General features: G+C 42.6%; 3 protein-coding genes across 3 annotated transcripts; 2 read left to right on the forward strand and 1 right to left on the reverse strand.

Moving 5' to 3' along the window:
• Positions 1 to 1992: 1992 nt before the first annotated feature.
• On the forward strand, positions 1993 to 11106 carry tpp1 (tripeptidyl peptidase I). Its single transcript, XM_080540391.1, has 13 exons — positions 1993 to 2073; positions 2517 to 2588; positions 4244 to 4383; positions 4636 to 4786; positions 5511 to 5632; positions 5823 to 6001; positions 6549 to 6747; positions 7133 to 7321; positions 8178 to 8250; positions 8471 to 8591; positions 9301 to 9459; positions 9698 to 9823; positions 10087 to 11106. The coding sequence occupies exons 1-13, from the start codon at positions 2048 to 2050 to the stop codon at positions 10225 to 10227; spliced, it is 1698 nt and encodes a 565-aa protein (XP_080396517.1). The 5' UTR covers positions 1993 to 2047; the 3' UTR covers positions 10228 to 11106.
• Positions 11107 to 11642: 536 nt separating this feature from the next.
• Positions 11643 to 15913, reverse strand: yy1a (YY1 transcription factor a). Its single transcript, XM_080535724.1, has 5 exons — positions 15358 to 15913; positions 14061 to 14223; positions 13754 to 13814; positions 13115 to 13273; positions 11643 to 12895 (listed from the first exon to the last, which is right to left on the reverse strand). The coding sequence occupies exons 1-5, from the start codon at positions 15863 to 15865 to the stop codon at positions 12713 to 12715; spliced, it is 1074 nt and encodes a 357-aa protein (XP_080391850.1). The 5' UTR covers positions 15866 to 15913; the 3' UTR covers positions 11643 to 12712.
• A 1138-nt stretch (positions 15914 to 17051) lies between these two features.
• On the forward strand, positions 17052 to 21592 carry degs2 (delta(4)-desaturase, sphingolipid 2; the record flags this gene model as incomplete). Its single annotated transcript, XM_080535082.1, has 3 exons — positions 17052 to 17133; positions 20087 to 20829; positions 21449 to 21592. 3 exons carry the CDS (start codon positions 17052 to 17054, stop codon positions 21590 to 21592), a joined length of 969 nt encoding a protein of 322 aa, XP_080391208.1.
• Between the last annotated feature and the right edge of the window lie 697 nt (positions 21593 to 22289).

Genomic DNA, 22289 nt, shown 5'->3' on the forward strand with positions numbered 1-22289 from the left:
AGTGTTAGTTCTCATATTTGCTTGTCCTAGTATTTACAAAATGTTAAATTTTTTGATTACACTGTTCATTGTTATAAATGTTGTGGGTGATGAACTGAATGTGTGTGTGTGTGTGTCTCTCTCTCTCTCTCTCTCTCTCTCTCTCTCTCTCTCTCTCTCTCTCTCTCTCTCTCTCTCTCTCTCTCTCTCTCTCTCTCTCTCTCTCTCTCTCTCTCGACATAGGTACCCCCATTGTCTCCCTCTATAAGAGATGATGCATTTACTCAGTCGGGGGAGTACGACCCCCAGACCCCCACTACCTCAGGCTTCTCAGCCAAGAAGACCCCTAAGTGCCTCCACATCACCCCTGGGATGATGGGCCCCATGGACGGGTGAGGACAGAGCTGGGACCCACTGAAATGTTTGGCCAAAGTGATTTAGTTGTGTTTATCTTTGGCCCCGTTCAGAGACAACCCGAGCGCCTACTACTCCCTCCATACTCTAGTAGATTTGTAAAGAATCAATGGATCAGGCGCAATCATGGCGGTCAAAAGAACGATTCAATTCAATTGGAGGGCATGGTGGAACTACTACCATTCTGATTCTACCTATCCAATCCTTTCAGATCTACACAAGTTGTTAGAGGAGCTCATGTTTATTTCAGGGCCATTATGTCATTGGCCAGAGAGTACTGTATCTGAGTACTGAGTATCTGAGGTAATGGGGAGAGACTACTAAATCACTGAACCAATGGGAAGAGAGTACTGAGTAACTGAGGCAATGAGGAGATGATACTGAGCCAAAAACTTAAATCTGAACCTTTTTTCTCTCTCCTGTTTTAGAAACAATGACACCTATCTCTACCGACTTAATAAAAGATTGAAGAAAGGCCAAAGCAAAGTTCCTAAACAAGCCCGGTCTGCCAAGGTATGTGTTTGTGAAGGAATATTGCAGAGAAGCTCACAGACTTGCCAAATGAAGTTCCATCAGGTTGATTTTATTTGTAATTGTCTCATAGATTCATATACCAACTCCATCATTGAAGCGGACGATGAGCAGATGCGTTGCGGGTGGTATGTATCCTCTTACAGTCTGCTTTATTCATGATATGTCAAACTGGATTGCAGTGTAGTACTTGAACTAATACTAATCTAAATGTAGGTCTGGTTTCCTGGACACAAAATAAGCCTAATCTTAGATTACAAATCCAATGGAAAAACTCCAATGGAGACTTTCCATCGAAAGTCTAGAAGGACTAGCCTCTGTCCTGGGGAAAAGTAGAAAACAAGAATGATTTATGGTCCCAATATAAGCATATATAATCTGTCATTTGGAAGGAATCTTTTTTTTAATTGAATCTCTTCTTTCAGAGGAAGATGATTCATTTGTTGTGTGGAAGATGTTCCCTGATAAGGAGGCTGCTTCTGACGACAGTGAGGAGGAGGACTTCTACTTCCAGGATGACCACTGAGCCAGACACAGATTCACCAGAGCCTTTCCTCACTAGTTCAGCCAGTTCATATTAAACATGTTCAGTTCAGTTCATATTAAACATATTACATATTTACAATCAGAAGTCCTCTTGTGTGTGGGGCGAAACTGACAACTTGTGAGTGATTATGAAGAGGGCTGATATTGTTCCAGTTCCTGAATTGTTCAGTGTTTCAGTGCTTGAATTGTGTTTACTGTATTTTATTGATTTAATGATTAATGTATATACTGCATATATACTGCATTCTTTTATGACTTGTTCAATAAATTAGTGTTTCTGTAATTAAAGCCCAAGTTGTTGACCTTGATTTTGTGTGTCTAACAATAGTATGAGAATGTGGGCAATGCTGATGCAATACTGAGTTTCATAGATCTTTGATAAATATTAGTTTCCATAGCATATGATATTAATGTACAGGAGGTGGCAGAAACGCACGCATCTGCTCTGCCGTGTCTTCTAGTTTGCCTGTCACGTGACTGACCGCAGCTGACGGCGTCATGTGACAAATCCTCCACTGATATGCAGTCGAGGTTTCTTAACCAAACATAAAGACAGTCCTTGGAGGAGACTGGGCCAATGCGTTCCATAACTATGACAACTTTGTAAGTGTTTAATGCCGTGGCAAATGTTATGTTTTTTAATTGTGTAGGAAGCGATGATGATTAGTTTTGGCGATTGATGCAAGCTGCTGATTTTGTATTCAAACTAATTAGGCAATACCCCCATCGCCCTACTGGCTAGGGAAATGACCCAGATATCATCAAAGAGCATGCTGTATTCTTTTGTTTAGACGTAGCTTCCATATAACCGACATTTCCGAAAGATTGTATTTGATCACTTTTTCAAGGGAGACGTACGTCGACAGTAGCTATGTGTCTCAAAGCATTGTTCGCTGTCTGCGCAACAAGCTGTTCTCTTACTAGCCTAAAGGTCAGACATGTTATTTATGTTGCAGGATCTTACACTCTCATAGCCGAGTGTGAAATGCACTAACGGAGCACTCGGCGATGGTTGATTTCTTCTGCTTTCCCTTCCTCTCTTCCAGGGTGCCTCTCTGTGTGCTGATGTGCAGTTCGCTGGTTGTGAGTAAGCATCTGGAGGCTGACCAAGGCATCTTGTAAGACTTCAATCCTAGGCGTCTTATTGTTCTACATCTACAACTCTTAATAATACCCCGAAAAACTAACTACAACAAAAAAAGCTTGTGGTTAATATTCTTGCTTCTGTGATGCTTGATTGAGAATTGTCATTGAGAATGTTTATTTTGGTCCCGTATACAATTCACAATACAAAAAAAAATGTACACAGTCACAATGCGTACCAGGACCAAAAAGGTGTAGGCTGAAGCCATGGCTTATTGCGCCTACCCTTTTTACATGCATGTTTTCTTTCCCCATGAGTGCATAATCAAAAACGACAACAACATGTCACTAAATTAATGCGCCTACCCTTTTTACATGAGTGGTTTTCCCCTTATAAGTGCATAATCAAGACATAGAAACATTTATAAACAACATTTTACTTTACTAACAAAAAGTTCAAAAATACCAAACAAAAACTATATCTATACCTCTGTTCTATACTTGTCAATCATCCTACTTTTTAGTAATTTTTAAAATCCTTTTAGTGTGCTACACATTTTCATTTCCTCTTCAAAGATATTCCATAAATTAACTCCCTTAACTGTTATACATCTTTGCTTTGCATTTGTTCTAATCTTTGTTTTCATAAACATGCATATTCGTCTGAGTTTGGAATTACTCTGTCTAACTTGAAACAGTCTCTGGATACAGTCTGGAAGCATCTTATTTTTTACTTTATACATTACTTGTGCCATTTTGAAGTCCACCAATTCTTTAAATTCGAGATCATAGGTGTTTATGAATAAATTGTTAGTTGGTTCTTGATAGGCAGCTCTGTTTATAATTCGTATAGCTCTTTTCTGAAGTAAATAAATTGGATTTGTGATTGTTTTGTATGTGTTTCCCCACACTTCCACACAGTAAGTTATGTATGGAACTATTAGAGAACGGTACAATATGTGTAATGAATTTGGATTGAGTATGTCTTGTTTTATGCAGTATTGCAATAGACTTTGATATTTTTGTCATTAAATAGTTTGTGTGTTTTCCAACATAGTTTGTGGTCTATAACAACTCCCAAAAAATAATAATCAGAAACTCTTTCAATTGCAACGTTATCTATCATGATTTGTACTTGACTATAACATGTTTAGTTTAAGTTTAGTTTTTTCTAAGTTCAATGACAACTTGCTTCCCCAATGTTCTGGCAAAACATTATTATGTAAAGCTTGTGGACATTTCTAGCTGTTTTCACAACACTATTGAGGTGTTGTTGTTGTTGTTGTTGTTGTTGTTGTTGTTGTTTGTACACGTATTCAGTCTGATTATAAAATAAATCAATAGTTTAGAGAACAGCTCATGCTGTTTATTTAGAATTATAAGGTTCTATCTCCGCTTAGGGTAGTTCAGAGATATTGAGCGTCAAAGTTTTTACATTCCATTATGTTTTGTGAGATGGAACCTTTGTATTTGATTAATTACTAACTAAAAAAAGTCTACATTTTAAAAATAACACCACACAGGCATTAATAAACACCTAATGGGTCAGATTATGTAAAAAACGTAATTTTGACAAAAATGGAGATAGAACCTTATAATTCTAACGTCACTTCATGAAAGTCCACTGTCTGCTGTAGCCTAATGTGAAGAGAAACGTTGTCAGACTTGCTTTCATGTCTGGTCTATTCAGGATACCTGACGAGTGGACCCACGTAGGCCGGGTCAGCGCCACAGAAGGTCTAGAGCTGACGTTTGCTCTGAAGCAGCAGAATGTGGACCGACTGGAGGAGCTACTGAAACTGGTGTCAGACCCTGATTCAGCACAATATGGTATGAATCACTTGTTTCATCCATTACAATACAAGCTTTACATTCCATCATGTATTAGCAGAGGAAACTCACTGTTGTATCTTCTCAATTTGCCCAGTTTTTATTTGATTTGTATGTACACGATTCCCTACCAGATTCTACGCCCCTGCTGCAACAACCATAGAACCATAGAACCAACCATAGAACTCAAATTCTATTTATCTTAAATCGTGTTCAATGATCTCTGATGTCTGTCAACTCTGTCCTCCTCAGGGAAGCACCTGTCTCTGGAGGAGGTTGCCATTCTGGTGCGCCCGTCCCACCTGACCGAGAAAGTGGTGCGTCATTGGCTGCAGAGTCACAGGGTGACCGCCTGTCACACGGTCCTTACTCAGGACTTCCTGCAGTGCGCCATGACGGCGCAGTAAGTGCTTCTCTTTTTAAATGTGTTTTCTGCTTACAGTACTCTACTCACCTGACAACCACTTCCTCAGTGTGAAAAAAACACTTCTTAATTGTGTTCCTTAGAATTGAATGGATAAAATGTGGTTATTGTTTGCAAGATGAATTTAGACTTTATTACCCTGGCCTGAGCTCCATATAGCTACCACAGAGAGTGTGGAGATCCGATACTCTTGCCTGAACTCTGTGAGTCCTCTAACTGCAGATGGATTGATGCTTCTTTTACATGTATATTTAACAGGGTTCCTACGGGTCCTTGAAATCCTTGAAAGTTTGTGAATTTGAGAGAAAAAAATCAAGGTCTTAAAAGTTTTTGAAAATAGACATGGGTCATTGAAAGTGCTTGAATTCCTCCCAGAAGATATATATATTCAAAAATCTTTTACTTAGCTCGTCAACTAGTAAATTTTAATTGTTGTCTGTGAGCGGATAGTTCCTATTATATGAATTCTCATCTAGATCCGTCACAAACTATGCCATGTTGGTTCCTTGAATTTGAGGGAATCGAGTCTTGAAAGTTCTTGAAAGGTGCTTGAATTTGATGTTTCAGGAGGTGTTTTTTAATTCAAACGCTTTTATCCAAACTGACTTACAATAAGTACATTTGTCTAAGTAAGTGAATTGACTATACATCAGTCACCATAAGGAAAAACCTTCAATAAGAACTTTTTTCCCCCTTCTCTCAGAGTGGCGGAGACCCTGTTGCCAGGCAGTGAGTTCCATCGCTACGTGAGAGACGGCCACTCCCTGGTTAGGTCACCGACTCAGTACGCAGTGCACAACGATGTTTATCAGCACCTTGACTTTGGTACGCTCAGAATTCAGAACGATTTCTGAATCGTGATATTTTTCAGGGGTCGGAAATCAATGTGATTGATATCTATTCGTTGTGTGCTTTTTCAAGCGAAGCATTATTAGACATGTCAACAAACCAATTGTTAAAATGGTGACAACAATGTTGCGGATGCAACAATGAACCAACGTTATTCTTCCCTTAGTTGGTGGTGTTCACCGCTTCCCACCCAAGGGGCAGGACGTCAGTGAGTTCTTGACCAATAGGAGGAGGTCTGGGACGGGGTTCCATCTGGGGGTGACGCCCACCACCCTGAGGAGTCGTTACAACCTGACAGCAGCTGACGTGGGAACAGCTCAGAACAACAGCCAGGCTGTCGCCCAGGTCTGGAGAACATTCACATCCACACCACTACCTCAAACCACTCTCAGACTAGCAACTTGATAGGACATTGATAGGAAGTACAGTATTCAAATCCAACTTTATTTCTAGCGCACGTTTCATACACGGTGCAATATAATTGGTATTTGGTAGAATAAATAATCCTCTGTTCACACTGGTATTAATCTAGTACACTATGAAGTTATGTAATAACATGCTTAATGGAAATCTATCAGAAAGACACTTACTGGACTTTGGCCTGGGAGAAGAAATCCCTCAGAGATTTTACCCAGGCCTTTTCTCAATTGTTAAACTTAATTCCTCGTCCTCTCCTCCTGTCCTCCACTCGCTTCCTTTTCAAACCGCATCTATCTAAGGGGAGGTGCCTAGATCTTCTCCTCCAATGTGTTTTGAGTATCAAACGAGTGGAGGACACAAGGAATCACATTTCTACCAATTAAGAATAATTAATTAAAGGGCCCCGAATCTATTCACACCATCACTGACCTCCAACTTTTCTATGGCTGACTCTTCTCCGTCTCCTGTCCAGTTCCTGGAACAGTTCTACCACCCAGCGGACCTGGCTGAGTTCATGACCATATTTGGCAGAGGCTTCCAGCACCTATCTAAGGTAGACCGGGTGGTGGGCACCCAGGGAGCAGGCAAGGCCGGCCTGGAGGCTAGTCTGGACGTGGAGTACATCATGAGTACAGGAGCCAACATCTCTACATGGGTCTTCACCAGCCCTGGTAGGCTCCCTGACTCACAACAACTTACTAGATATAGAACAGTGGTCTCCAACCTCTTCTCAGAAAGCTTTTCTTTTTTGGGGGGGATTCAACTAATCAAAGTTGTGATTGAGTTGTGATAGAGTATTGGTATCATTGCTAGGCTGGAACAAAACACAAACACTGATTTAGATTTGCACAGACTGTAGCCTGCTATGGATAGGCCTATTTGTGTATATTGGAAATGTTTTTTTTCTTTTGATTAACAAATTGCCTCTCCGAGGACATTAAGTTGTCTGAATGAGAATGTCCCCAGCAGTGTCTAGTTTGTGTTGAACCTCAAGTCTTTCCACTGTTCCTCTCATCCTCTCCAGTCTTCCTCTCATCTCCGCTCCTCCTCCAACAGGTCGCCATGAGTCCCAGGAGCCTTTCCTCCAGTGGATGGTGTTGCTTAGCAACATGTCCGACCTCCCGTGGGTCCACACCGTCAGCTATGGCGACGATGAGGACAGTCTGTCTGCTGCCTACATGATGCGTATCAACACAGAGTTCATGAAGGCTGGGATCAGAGGGATCTCCATGCTCTTCGCCTCGGGTGAGGGCAGCTAGCTAGGTCAGCCTCCCACTGGCTCTGGGTCTGGTGAGGGCAACTAGCTAGGTCAGACTCCCACTGGCTCTGGGTCTGGTGAGGCTTTAGCTTAACCAACCATGGTGGCTATCATTGTGTATCATCATGTAGCAGCCAGCAGGACAGGAAACACAGGAAGACTGAAGCACATACAGATCTGAAGCCAGGCTACGGTCACAGTCTCTTCTTAAAAATCACTATTTGGTCTGTATTGATGATGTAATTGTCTACAGGTGTAGACTATGTACTAATGTAACTATACTTAAATTGGTGGTTTGTGACAGCATGTTTGCAATAGGACATTAGATGTTATCTGCGCCCACTAGTTAGGTGTTCATTCAAGCAGATGCTACAGCAGCAGTAAGAGATAGCCTTGGTGTCTGTGGTAACTGCTAACGTCATGGAGATACTTTGGAAACTTGCATTCGCTAGACGTGAATCAGGCCTATGAAAACATTCAACAACACATTATTTAGGAAATTGTCTACTGTTTTGGACAAAATGTTTTTGGGGTAATCCACCATGTCATCAGAACATAAGTAAGGTAAGATCAGAACTTCCATGATGTTCACTTTGATACTTTGGTGCTTAAATCGGATCAAAATCAATTATTTATCATGTGCACAGGCATGATAAACAGGCATGATGACAGGCATGTGGGGCAGCTGGGGATATCAAAGTCTTTATTCCTTAGAGGTAAAATCTGTCTCGGAATCTGTTGCATTACAATGAGCCCGTCCTCTGCTTTCTACCTCCACCAGCCTGCCCTGAATGAGACCTCTACCTTTGTTGATTTAGGAGATGTTGTGTCCTCCTCATTCAGGTGACAGTGGAGCCGGCTGCAGGCACCTGACCTCAGCAGAGAACTCGTTCAGGCCCAGCTTTCCTGCTTCCAGGTGAGGGCCACTACCTGTCCTGTTTCCAGTTATGGATGAATGACTTTAACAAAGCCTTCCAGTTATCTTTGTACATGTATTGTCTTTATTCACAATCTCCGAAGGTCATGTCAGGATATGAATAATAGGGGATATGAAAATAGAATATTGACTGGAAAAGTGATTATGCCTTGTCTCCCACTCAAATGTCGATGATGATGTCATCTTTGTGCGCCCTCAGCCCATATGTGACCACAGTGGGCGGGACCTCATTCAAGAATCCATTCAAGCTCACCTACGAGGTCACCGACTACATCAGTGGTGGAGGCTTCAGCAACGTGTTCCCTATGCCTGACTACCAGGTAAACACGTTTTGATACCATTCCTTATTCCATTCCATGCATGACGACAAGGCCCGTCCTCTGATATCTACCTCCACTAGCCTCCCGTGCTGTACACCTACAGGGGTAGTGGTGGTCTAGTGGATAGTGAGTTGGACTTGTGATCGGAAGGTTGTGAGTTCAAATCCCGCCTGAAGCCACACCACTACTAGTGTGCCCTTGAGTAAGGCACTTAGCCCCTCAGTTACTCCAGGGGGAATGTCCCTGTAATTCGTAATTGTAAGTCGCTTTGGATAAAAGCGTCTGCTAAATGGCCAAATTAAATTAAAGTAAAATTATTACACCAACTACATACTGCCCTGCCTCAGGGTCCTGCTAAATCTGCGTTTCGAAAGAGATCTTTAAATGACAACCTTCTTACAGCATGTGCTTTTATTAAACCTTCTTACAGCATGTGCTTTTATTAACATATCTGTTTTTAAATCTCTTGTGTTCTGACTGAGCAGGGTTTAGCTCATTGATTACTAGGGGTGGGCATCGACGATCGATAATTGATCGATAAGGATCTTGGTCGATCACAAAATAAAACATTTTTTTTTTTTTTTGTGATCGACCAAATGTTTTATTTTGTGATCGACCAAGATCCTTATCGATCAATTATCGATCGTCGATGCCCACCCCTATTGATTACTGCTGACTCCGGTGGATCTTCCTCTGTGTGGTTCTACAGGTCAGTGCTGTGGACAGCTACCTGCAGGGAGTGCAGGGCCTTCCTCCCCAGACCTACTTCAACACCAGCGGCCGGGCCTACCCTGATATAGCAGCCCTGTCAGACAACTACTGGGTCGTCACCAACAGAGTACCCATCCCCTGGGTGTCTGGTACCTCAGTAAGACCTCCATCATCCCTCAGTCAAGGAAGGCTGGTGGAGGTAGAAGTCGGAGGACAGGCTCATTGTAACGCACGGAACAAAATGAGGAACTGTGTCCAGTTTGATACCATTCCATGCATTACAATGAGCCCGTCCTCCGGTTTCTACCTCCACGAGCCTTTACTGATATCAGCCCCCTAGTCCCAAATCAACCCCATAGATACTGATCATGTGTTTGTGTTGTGCTGCCTCCTAGGCGTCTACCCCTGTCGTTGGAGGGATCTTGTCTCTGATCAATGACCAGCGTTTTCTGAAGGGCCTGCCTGCCCTGGGCTTCCTCAACCCTCGCCTGTACAAGCTACAAGGACAGGCTCTGTTTGATGTAGGTGACTCTGTGGAGCACTCGTCTTTCCTGAATATGCATAAGATAAGACGTGGCACTGTGTTTCATCTGTGTGTGCTACTTAGTAAATTAATCTTTCAGTTTTGTGATGAATCGTCACCATAGAAATCACCACAGGGTGGGGGTAGAGAGGAGTTAAGCAAAGTGCAGTCTCACCTCCCTCCTGTGTGTTCATTAATTCCCTCCCCTGGGACTCCTTTAATAAATCCTGAATGCTCTTTGTGTGCTCTGTGGCCCCCCAGGTGACAGAGGGATGTCACCTGAGCTGTCTGGACGAGAAGGTACAGGGGAAGGGTTTCTGTGCCGCACCTTCATGGGACCCTGTGACAGGCTGGGGAACGCCCAACTACCCTGCTCTACTGGCTGCCCTGCTGGAGAAATGAACACCTGCCAACTCTGAAGTGCTGCAACTGCCTGCCTTCTGACTCTGTGGTTGTGCTCTGGTTTGTCTACTAGGCACAGTAGAACTAGAACATGCTGAACTTGATCAGATGTTCATAGCAGCTGGATAGCTGTTTAAGAATCTGGGGAAGCCCACTATCTTATCTCAATACGGGCCGGATCACAACCACAGGGTCAAATGATAACGCCTTCTCTCGCCTCCCATGTACAATACACTGGACAGATGGATATCTTTTATTTTTCAAAATCAAAAGAAAAGAAAGAAATGTCATGGTGAATTTGAAGTAAGCATGCTTTTGATCCTTCCTCTCTCAGGTTGTTTGATAAGTTCGAAGGACAGGTGTGTTTGAAAGGGCCAGGGATGACATTTTACATTACATGGTCAATGTTGTTCCATTGTGGTTTTGCTCCATCATTCAGCCATGTTAATGGACCTACAGGGGGTAATCAAGGTACAAATAATCAGATAATATAACATTTCCAAATCTGTTTTGCATGTGTGTCCGGAAGGATGATTTTGTTTCGTAAGATTTTACTCATGTGAAATGTGTTTCAAATGGAAGTTCACAGTGAAACGAAACTGTTACTATTGTGAGATTGATTTCAACCAGTTTCTACTGGTAATTGTAGTAAGACTTGAGTGCATTTGAGACTGGTTCTTTTGTGGTTATACTTATGCCAAATACTTAGATGAGCTCATTGAGCAAATTGATTCCGCCATTCTCTATCCACCAGCATTGTTGCACTTGTTTTTACTTTTTAAATGATGTTTGTCATGGTACATGCAATGCATTAGTTAAAGACTGCCTATGTTGAATTGACTGTAAAGTATAAATTACTTTATAATAACTGAATAAAAAATGTTTTTGAAAAAAAAAAAATCTTTCTAGAGACTTCTTAATAAGTGGTGAATGATCAATCCCAGATTGAGCTTTCTGTTGTTCAGTTTGATCCTATTTCATTTAGCCAAAGTTGGCAGCCAATAGGAATGTCCTAAAAGCAAGCCATCCCATACCAAAGGGGGAATTCATTCCATAGCAAATTATAAGGAGATGGAAAAAAGTATGTATGTAGACTGAGACCATTGCTGTGTCCAATTTCTCCAACCCTTCCCCTGAAGAGTGCATTTGTGCGCTTCCCCAATAGGTTTTAACAGATTGGTATAGGTATACATTTACACCAATCCATTCCCACCTAAATCCACATGGGAAAGTACACAAGTGAATATATAAAAAAAAAAACAAAAAACATCACAATACACAATGATTCTACCAGCCATTTGTGATTTCATATTTGGAATATCAATTCAAACACAAAAGATGTCACATTCAACATGGCCTTTATCCTCATTACAAACTCATACCTTTATTCTCTACAGTACACACAAAGTAGGCAGTCTGAAACAAACTTCTAATAAGCGCTTGCTATGGGACTAGTGTTTATTGTTGGCCATGATTATTGGGGATGTGTGTCAGTATTAGCATGGGTTAATTGGAGTCTATACAATACATCAGTGTTTCCCTTACATTGTTCCTTAGGTGGGGCATAGTCATACAGGCCCCCAAATCTGAATCCAGTGTTGCCATTACCAGCCTTTTCGATTGAGTGCTTTGTAAGCCAAACATTTTTAGGCATAACAAAACGGATCCAGGCAGGGGGGAAACACTGCAATACATTCAACAATGCAACTGAGCTCCTTTTCTGTTGTGTTGTGTTGAACGGAAAAATAAAGGGTATGCAGTGATGGACATGACACTTGTTTTTGCATCTGGCAGTGCAGGGGGGAAAATAAAACGGTTTTAATCAGTTAACACTACTTAAATCACAGCTACTATCTACATGATTCCAATAGATCTGTACGTTACAATTATACAAAATGAAAAACCTGTAAAGAAGACCTTATATCCCCCTCCCCCCCCGAAAAAAAACCAAACTTTATACAGGGAAACACAGGAGGGACAACAACTGCCAAATCCTCTCCAAGAAGAGCCATCACAGATTTCAATTCTCAGGGAAAACAAAACATACATACATAATACACTGAGCGTACGCCAAGGAAGAGTGTACAATATGCACACTTAGGAAAATACAAAATTAAAACGCAATTATTCCTCTAGGCTGATGGATGCAAATTTTTTGATATTTTTTTTTTGTATGTGTAGATTTGCGTTGTACATGTATAAATAACTTTCGGTGCAGATCCAAGAATTCACATCTTCACAAGAAGAAACCGTATGCTTGCTTTTCCTTCTAGGTCGAGTCATCGTTGGCTGGGAGGGGAGTCAGGTTTAGCATCATCTCTCTAGAGATCCTCATTTTCAGCTCATTACATATCAAAAAGTCAGTAAGGTCATTCACACATAAAACATTTTTTCTAGAAACAATACAAAGGGGGTATTCCATATCTCTTCATGGGAGCGCGGGGCAGGGCCCTGCTCTGGTGCTGGGTGGGTGGGGGGGGAAGGTTCACTGATTGTTTTTGGCTTTGGCGTGTGTGAGGATGTGAGATTTTAGGTTGGTGGACTGAGCGAACTTCTTGTTGCAGCCGTCAAAGGGGCAGACGTAGGGGCGGTCTCCAGTGTGAATCCGCACATGGGTGCGTAAGTTAAAGTCCAAAGAGAACCGCTTCCCACAGCCCTCAAATGTACACTAGAGAGAGATGGGGGACAGAGGGGTACAGAGTAAGAGGCAGTACATGATGTGACAGTCAAGGTAAAAGGGTTCCAATGCTAACTATTAAGTACAAGCAAGTTGTGTTTCACAGTGAAACTGTGCAACACCATCATCAAGAAGAAGGGGGGGGGGAAGCAAGTTATGAGCTAGCAGAATAATAAATGTCTTATTTTGAGGGAGGTTCAAACCACATACCTGGAAGGGTTTCTCTCCAGTGTGAACGAGTTGATGCCTCTTCAGCTTGGAGCTCTCCACAAAGGCCTTCCCACACTCGGCACAGACATGCACACGGGGCCCGTGGGTGTGCAAGTGCTTCCTCATCGCCGAGTTGTCCCTGAACATTTTTGTGCATCCCTGAGGAGGAGACGGTGGAGATGAATGACAGGCATAATTCATAGGTCACCATTGTCATCACAATGTATAGGAAACGACCGTTCGACAATTCTACTGTGTTATCACTGATAGGGTTGAATGCAGTGAGCTCTTGTCTATAGTTGGAATTCAAATGATTAAATCAATCAATCTAAAGAAGACACGACAGAGCCAAAGTGCGTCAGCAGTTATCAGCGGTTATTACTCAGCGTGGTGATCATCCAAAAGCAGGTAGCAACTCCTTGATCATTCTGCTCAAAGAAAGGAGCTGTCTTTAGTTCTGCCATGTTAGTCAGTTCTTGATCTTGTGATCAAGGTGAGCTATTCAAATTTTCAAAGCACAAATATCTAATCCAATGGAGGTACAGAGTTAAATCAAATATAAAGATGTGTGCTATCTGGAGCCATACATTTTATATATTGTATCTACAGTATCTCTTATGTCAAGGACAGCACACTCACTTTGTGGGGGCAGGCTATCGTCCTCGGAGCGTCGTCTTCCTTGATCTTCCGTGGCTTCATCCTGCACAGGGCCGAAGACAATCACAATGAATGGGGAGTTCAACAGACCATTTCTCTTTCCAGGATGCATGACAATGACCCTTTCATTTGTGCACCTTAGAAAGTATAGCTCTGCAGATCAGGGGGGAGTTTCCTGAAACCTGTGTTGCACTATGACCAACCAAGATGAATCTATAATAGCCATTGTAATTACGACTATCTTAATGCTACAAAGCTTCCAGACAACTCAACTGTTTTTGACACTCACCTGGCAAACTCTGCCAGCTGTTTGGGGTCTGAGAGGTCGATCCCTGGGATACCCCCAGGTGGGAGTTTCTTCCCTGTCATGTATTCTGAGTAATCTGGTGGGGAGTTCTCCCCGATGATCTGCTCCTCCACAACACTCTCATGGTCGATGTCCTTCTTGTCATCTGAAGAGGGAGAGAGAACGAACAGAGGTTGAATTACTTAATGCAATGGCAGGATACATAGAGGATCGATTGAATCTCACACAGGCATACAGTTGGGGACGGTGCAACAATGCTTAGGGGGGGGGGGGGGGCGTTTCTCAGCCGGGGAGGTGTTGATGTTAGCTGAAACAACTTGATGTTTATGGTGGCGAAAGATTATTTCGTTTTAAAAAATAAATTAGAATTGGAATTGGTTATGGAGAAAAACGCTAGCAGTCTTTATAAAAGAATAACGTTCTAATACATGGATGTTTTTTTTTGTAAAATCATAGCTGTGCTATAGAAGCTAACTAGTAAACATGACTGCTATGGCCAGCTAGATAGCTACCTAGCTTAGCCACAAAGCACTCGTCAGCTAATAAACAAGCCAAACATTTGTTCGTGGTGTATTTTTGGCCATGTTATGTGAGGGAATACTAAAAAAAGACACTACATCCATTTCCAAAAAAGCAGGTGACACTAACTAATTCCGCTATCAACACGTTTGCAAGGTAGCAAAACTAGTCCTGGTTTCGGTCAAACGAGCCGCCGCCAAGAAGACAAACAGATGACGGTGACGATATCATAATGAAAACAACAGCCGTTTGTTTCTTCTTCGCTTTGTCGGGTTTGCTGAATTACACAATCGAATGTCTTTGCAAAGTGACTGTCTGCACCGTGACAGCCTCGGCCAGCTGGTTTAGCCAAGCTAACTATCGCCTCCCGTCCTGTGCACCTCCCTCCCTCCCCCCGCTCCCTCCGCCGGGCGCCCGGGCCGCCGAGCTGAACTGCGCCACAGCGGCCTGCAGCTCCCAGCCGCTCCACACCCGCCGCCATCTTCCCCGGACAAATCAACGCCATTTTTTCGGGCCGCCATACTGGACCGGGGGAACATGGCGGCGCCCATCAACACATAAAACATGGCTTCCCATAAAAACAAAAACATTTCAAATGGACTGCATGCACAGTTCCGACTTAGTAGAACAGTAGAAACTCTCCTCTGAAACGGCCAGAGGACAACGCCCGCCCGCGGCCCAGGCTGCAGGGCACAGACAGTGAGAACAATGCGAGGGACTAAGACGCAGGAATTCACTTCCAACCGAACCGTGAACTTACCCGATGCCCACATCGTGACTGAGAACTCCCCTTCCAATGTCTTTATCTGGACTTGTTTCTGCTCCCATTTTCTACCGCTCGCCTCTGCTCCACTCAGGTAGCTCTTTTTACTAGATCTCTTCCCGCTTCCCCCCTTCTTCATCCGCCCGGCCGAGGAGCTCCTCCCGGCGACAGTGACCAGAGTCTGTTCGATGTACTCATCCTCCGCGGCGGGGACCGGGACGGGGATGAGAATCTGGTCCTCGTAGTCGTCGTCCCCGTGGAGGTCCGAGTCATCTTCACCCACAACCTCCTCTCGTGTCTGCACCAGTATCACCTCTTGGTGGTGATGAATTGAGTGTGGATCATCTGAGTCAAGGGGCTGTAAGGCGATCATCGGCTGGTGTTCATCGTCGTCCCCTACAATTGTTGTCTCGATGGTCTCCACTTCGATTTCGTGCAGTTCCACAATCTCGGCTGGCATGTCCGAGCCATCCGTTTCGATGTACAGGGTATCGCCCGATGCCATGTCGAAAACCCCCAAATTCCTCCTTCTTCTACAACACAAACTCCACTCTGTTCCACTCTCGTCGCCACTAGGCTGTAGTTGCGTACTCTCGCGCGACCTTTGAGAGACGTGTTTTCCTTTTCTTTTCTTTTTTTTCTTTTTCTTTTTTGTACGATTTGTGATTGTCTGTACAAAATTGAATTAAATACAAATTATCCTCATTTGTTTTGATTGTGAATGCATGGGAAATGTTATGTTCGATCAACAAAATATAGTGATGAAGATTGTGTTTTGTCATATTGTGTGTATATTGTCTATGTCTGAAAGAATGCACATGTGTATGTAAATATGCTGGTAAGGATATTATGTTATCAATGTGCTGTATAAATATCTATTTCCGTAATAAATTAAACGTGAAAATGTGATCAATTCAACTCAAGCAAATCAACTCGCCCATAGTTTATGAGGTGTGTGTGGTCTATTTCGAAAAGGTGATGAACTTCACATAATATATGCTGTCATTCAACAATATTATCCTGCACTGAGTACGGTTTGTATCCTAACAGGTTCTGTTGAGTTATTTAAATGAAAATGGACTATACAGTCTGTTTCAGATTGGAGCAAATTTGGATGCCAGATTAAGTCCGTTTTTTAGATCATGGCATACTACTATTCTAAATCTATTTCGTCACAATATGGTGGATTGATTACATTTAACAACTAGTAGAATATCTCAAAGAGACTTTATAATGTCCTAAACTATTCATGTGGTAGGCTAATACGTGATTGCTCATTCATTTATCGGTGGGGCGTCATAATGAATGTGTGAGGGGAGTTTTGTATCCCTAAAAACATAATTGGCATAGGCCTATTAATGATATTTCAAACGATTAACTTCTAATACACCATAAGAATTGTTAATATAAATAAATATTACTGTCCCAGTCTTACTGATGTATCTATACATTTAGGCTATTTTCTATTGGAAAATATGAATTCAATCACAAGAAGTAGCCAAGGACTATTTGTTTTCATTTGATAAGTTCCAGTATCACCTGGGAGGGGCGTGAGATCACACCTTGCACCTTTACCTTTGAGTGGAGTGGGTGTGGATCGAAAGACCGAACCGTGTAGGTGAGGCACACACACACACGCACACACGCACATCCAGAAAGTCACTAGCGACGTGTGGACAGGAGAAGTCGACATGGCCAAGTCAGGTGGACGGGGCGACTTTGAATGGGTCTACAATGATCAACCTCACACTTCAAGAAGGAAAGAAATATTAGGTAACGTATCTTCAGGCCTAAATGGGAAAGTAACAAGTGTTTCATAGCCATAGTTTATGTTTCTTGCTTCTCTTATTTTGTTAGCAACACTTTTCTTTTAGATCTAGTATCCGGTTTAACCTGTTTCCTCTGTCAGCAGCAGCCTTCACATGATGAAGATGAGATATTGTTGTTGTGATATACATTTCCACTACAGAGTGATTAGGATGTAGGCAGGATGATTGTAAGTTAAAATCTGGCACCCATAGAACTACAGGATATAATTCCTATCCTGTGATTGATTGTAAAATAATACAGAAATCAAAGTGGAGGATGATCAGCTGTAGATTTCCACTTTAACATTCTGAATGAAGTCATAATGTAGTTGGCATTCAGAGGGGGGGGTCACTCCCTCATATGTAAACTGATTCCTTGCCAAGCATGTTTCTCTGACAGGTAATACAATGACAACTTTTAGATTGCAGGTGCAGCTGACAATGCCTCTTGGCTTGCTAGGTAACAGCATACAAAAGAAACAAAGGAGAGGGAGGGGGGGGTATTATGCTTAATGTATGTCTTGTCAGTTGGGGTATCATGTCAACACAAACAATCTGCTTTTCTATTGCATAGGCTACTTCAATTTAAATTAATACTTGGTCTACTCCCATACTAACACGGACATAATCATAATCAGGACTTCAGCCTCAAGATCACTTTTTCTTAGCGACTCCTTGAAGTCACACATCCATTTAATTTATTTAGCTAAATGAATGTCATATTTGATTCTTCCTGGATGTACACCTAGCCTTTCATGCTGGTGGAAAACTGTTGTTACATCACTCTTCATTGAGTGACAATGTTGTTTGTTTGCCGTAAAAGAAACTTGTTGATGCATGTAGGCTAATGGCCTATAATAGCTGCCCGCCTGAATTATTAAAAATGCTTTTGTTTTTATGATCTCCTGGCTGTGTTGTGATGACGACTGAGGAAGGGACACTGCATCACAACAAGAGGTGTGACCGCCTATGGTTGTGGTGTCTTAACCTTGGTGCTCTGAGATTATCACATCATTACTATAGCAACACTTAATGATGCTCAGTTGTCAGGTGAGGTGGGGTGAGTGGAAATGGCTTCATGCAGCTTAAAGAAGTGTATTGTTTATTTGTTGAGTTCTCATTTGGGTATTCATAGAGGTTGAATTTCAGGGTGCCCCTATCAAATCCAGGGCAAGTCTTTGGAGTCATTGGAAATGTATGATGATGGGTGGAACTGCCCTGCTCATGGTTGCCAATCATTGACTCACGTCACCAAATTCTCAGTTCCTCTAAAGCGATATTCATTAATAGTCAGAAGTTTTGATTCATCACTCTCATTCTAATCCAATGTCTATGTAGCTGTTGGTTCTACTATTGCATTCAACAGTGTAGTAAGAGAACGGAGTTCCTACTAACCCCTTGATGTTATGAATGTCCAAATCAGTGGAGGCTGGTGAGGGGGAATTCGGAGGACAGGCTCATGTCACACATGTTTGATACCATTCCTCATTCCATGAGTAATTTCCATGCATTACAATGAGCCCGTCCTCCAGTTTCTACCTCCACTAGCCTCCACTGGAGGCTCTAACTGACTGTGAGGGTATAGTGCAGCATGTAGCAACACAGTTTTAAGTGGCGTGTGTGCATTTCAAGCAGAGGTGGTCACTGAAAGGGATCTGGGTAGATTTCTTTTATGACGTCTGGTTACTGATTAATATCTGTGACTAGCAGGTAGGTCAAGAGCTCTATAACGAACTGAGGATGTACTCAAACAGGGATGTGTACACATTTGAAAGACTTGTGAGGTCTTCAAAGAATGTGAAATTGAAAGAAATCTGTGCCACGTTGTTGAATGAAGGAAGTAGCTATTCAATCTCTGGATTTCAAAAAGGAAAGCTGGGTCTGTTAGAGCTAAATGTTGAGGGTACCATGCATTGATTGGGCACCACCAAGGCATGGACAGTTGCAGGGGAGGCTGGTGGAGGTGTAAATCTTAGAGACGCTTAACCCCAAATTGCTCCCAGTGAGTGGGCCGGCGCCTTGCATGGTAGCTTGCCGCCATTGGTGTGTGAATGTGTGTGTGAATGGGTGAATTAGAGGCCGTTGTAAAGCGCTTTGGATAAAGGCGCTGTATAAGTGCAGTCCATTTACCAAATCGGAGGACGGCAGCTGTAAAAGCGACTACAGCTTTCATCAGTTCAATTTACTCCGGTGTTCTCTCCACATTCTCGTTGTAAGCTATTTGCATGCAGATATTATGAAAAGTAGGTGTAAACCAAGTGGATAGCCACATTTGCATTAACTCCTAGGCTACACCCAGCTCATTCCATTCATTACATTGAACCCATCCTACGATTTCTACCTCCACCAGCCTCCCCTGGGCTATACCCAGGTGAACTCTTGTCTATGAATGGTTGAATTTGAATAATTGACTATTCATTTCTCTCATAGAATGGACTTCTTCCCACTCACTGAAATTACTAAACAAATAAAAGCGTTTGCCTTTTGCTAGCCACTTTATTTCAATGGGGCAGTAGGCATATATGAATTAAACATGGCTTTTTAAATTTTTTATAAGAGAATGTTTCTGAAAGATTCCCCAGGTGATTCTTTTTGATTGGTTATTCAGTGGCAAGTCAAGGCCCACCGCACAACAACACCACTGCCAATTAAAAATACTATTGTCAAGAGGGCTTTCACCCGGGGATATTTAACACTGCTAGTGCTTACTATATTGTAATATATTCTATTGTATGTGTATGTCATGTAAGACTGCATGCAAATAGCCAGTCCTTAGTGTACCATATCATTCAAACTATACTTGTGTACTGCCAATATCCCTGTAAAAAAAAAAGAAAACATATCAATCTCCAAGTCCCATATGTACCATTGAATGAGCTCAAGTTGAATCTACCTATTCTGTAATTCTCTCTCCCCAGCCAAGCACCCTGAGATCAAGTCCCTGATGGGGCCGGACCCCCAGCTGAAGTGGGTGGTGTCAGGGATGGTTCTGACCCAGCTGCTAGCCTGCTACCTGGTCCACGACCTCCCCTGGAAGTGGGTGTTCTTCTGGGCCTACGGCTTCGGTGGCTGCATCAACCACTCACTGACTCTAGCCATCCACGACATCTCACACAACGTGGCCTTCGGTAACAAGCTGGCGCGCCTGAACCGATTGTTCGCTATGTGGGCTAACCTGCCTATCGGCTTGCCCTATTCGGCCGCATTCAAGAAGTACCACATCGACCACCATCGTTACCTGGGTGGGGACGGGCTGGACGTGGACATACCCACCGACCTGGAGGGCTGGTTCTTCTGCACGCCGCTGCGTAAAGTTGTCTGGCTCTTCCTCCAGCCTTTCTTCTATGCGTTGCGCCCCCTGCTGGTCAACCCTAAGCCTGTTTCCAGGCTGGAGATGTTGAATGCAGCGGTGCAGTTTGCTGTGGACCTCCTGATCTTCTACCTGTGGGGGCTGAAGCCCATCGTTTACCTCATCGCCGGGTCTATCCTGTGCATGGGTCTACATCCCATCTCTGGACACTTCATAGCAGAGCACTATATGTTCCTAAAGGGTCACGAGACCTACTCCTACTACGGACCACTCAACAGGATCACCTTCAATGTAGGCTATCACATGGAGCACCATGACTTCCCCAGCATACCCGGCAGCAAACTACCTCAGGTGAGTGGACCGTCTGCACCAGGGGAGGCTGGTGGAGGTAGAAATCGGAGGACGGATTCTTTGTAATGGAATGGAATGAGAAATGGTAACAAACACATAGGCAGTGTTCGTAAATTTGCTCTGTAAATGTGATCAGCACTCATGGAATGCCTCTTGTCCAATCAAATGACATGGTTCCTTTATGATGTTGAACCCAGTGTTCGCTCCGGCACTCTCAGAGCGAATTTACGAACGCAGGCATTATCTCTGTCTAAACAGTGCCATGGCATTCATAACAAATGTCACAGAGAGCAGCTTCAAATGCAAATATTGATTGAATAGAGAGGAATGAGAGGACAGGATATGTAACGTATTAACCATTGGTGTAACCACCTGAGAATGAAGAATCCTGTATTCATCTTACATGTCCCTCAAGTGCAATAACCTTTATACATATCCACTTGAATGCAAACTACACAGGGAGCGTTCCTCAATGTGCACTAGTGAAACATTACAGAGGGCATAGGATCATAAATATCTACTGTTCTACTAACTTACCTACATGTATATGTTGTTCCAGTGAGTTGTTAAAATGCAACTGTTGGATCCCAACTGACCTTTGCCCTTATCTCTGTTTCAGGTGAGGAAGATCGCAGCAGAGTACTATGATTCACTGCCACAGCACACTTCCTGGACAAAGGTATTATGGGACTTTGTGTTCGATGACAGCATAGGTCCCTACACCAGGATCAAACGAGAATATAAGCTTGTTAAACAGGAGTAAATCAGATTGTTGAAGGCTCTGTTACCTATGAAAAGCTATAGTTATAAAATACATCTTTGAAAGAGAGAAAAACAGACATAGACACCCCAGACAACAAATTAGCCCACTACTCCAATCAATATTTATTCCTTATCAATGGAATGAATGCTGAGATAAAATGAGCATTGAAACGTACCTAGCGGTGAGTAGAGCCTTTTTCTTCAGTGACGCTGCATACTATGTGCAGCTCCATAGACAAGGGGGATGTCAATAGTTCGAAATCTGTTTTCTCAAAATCATACATATGTCTATTTTCCAGTGGTAACAACGTTTCAAATGTGTAATTTAATGGGACGGGGGGGGGGGGGGGGGTTCTGATACCAAAAAACTGTAATTACATGTGATATGCTTCTGTGTGTGAATGTATGGTAGCTATGTAATTAATAGATTATTATTATTATTATTATTATTATTAAATGATTGTTTGAAGATTGAAAGTATAGGGTGCACAATACAACATTGAAATGTAATGTTGGTTTTTGATCAACAGGAAATGTTTTTCTAGCAATTGTCTTTTGTCCGAATATAGTGTGTTTTTCTGATGTAACATGATCTGAAGGAACTGTTCTCTCTTTATATCCCATCTTCACACTTACACCTACCTACTGTATGGTGCAGGAAATGGAAAGGGAGCTTGAGAGATAAATTAAAGAAACAC

Source organism: Nansenia antarctica, assembly GCF_963989245.1.
Source record: "Nansenia antarctica genome assembly, chromosome: 1".
NCBI classification, from domain to species: Eukaryota; Metazoa; Chordata; class Actinopteri; order Argentiniformes; family Microstomatidae; genus Nansenia; species Nansenia antarctica.

What these genes read in the sequence shown, in the direction of transcription:
- yy1a (XM_080535724.1), bottom strand. Translation starts at nt 15,865, where the DNA reads ATGGCATCGGGCGATACCCTGTACATCGAAACGGATGGCTCGGACATG. An exon ending in AGTCACGATGTGGGCATCGG is followed by an intron (nt 14,224 to 15,357) that starts GTAAGTTCACGG and finishes CTCCCTCTTCAG; the next exon opens with ATGACAAGAAGGACATCGAC. An exon ending in CGATAGCCTGCCCCCACAAA is followed by an intron (nt 13,274 to 13,753) that starts GTGAGTGTGCTG and finishes TCTCCTCCTCAG; the next exon opens with GGATGCACAAAAATGTTCAG.
- tpp1 (XM_080540391.1), top strand. Translation starts at nt 2,048, where the DNA reads ATGCGTTCCATAACTATGACAACTTT. An exon ending in CAGTGCGCCATGACGGCGCA is followed by an intron (nt 4,787 to 5,510) that starts GTAAGTGCTTCT and finishes CCCTTCTCTCAG; the next exon opens with AGTGGCGGAGACCCTGTTGC. An exon ending in TTATCAGCACCTTGACTTTG is followed by an intron (nt 5,633 to 5,822) that starts GTACGCTCAGAA and finishes TTCTTCCCTTAG; the next exon opens with TTGGTGGTGTTCACCGCTTC.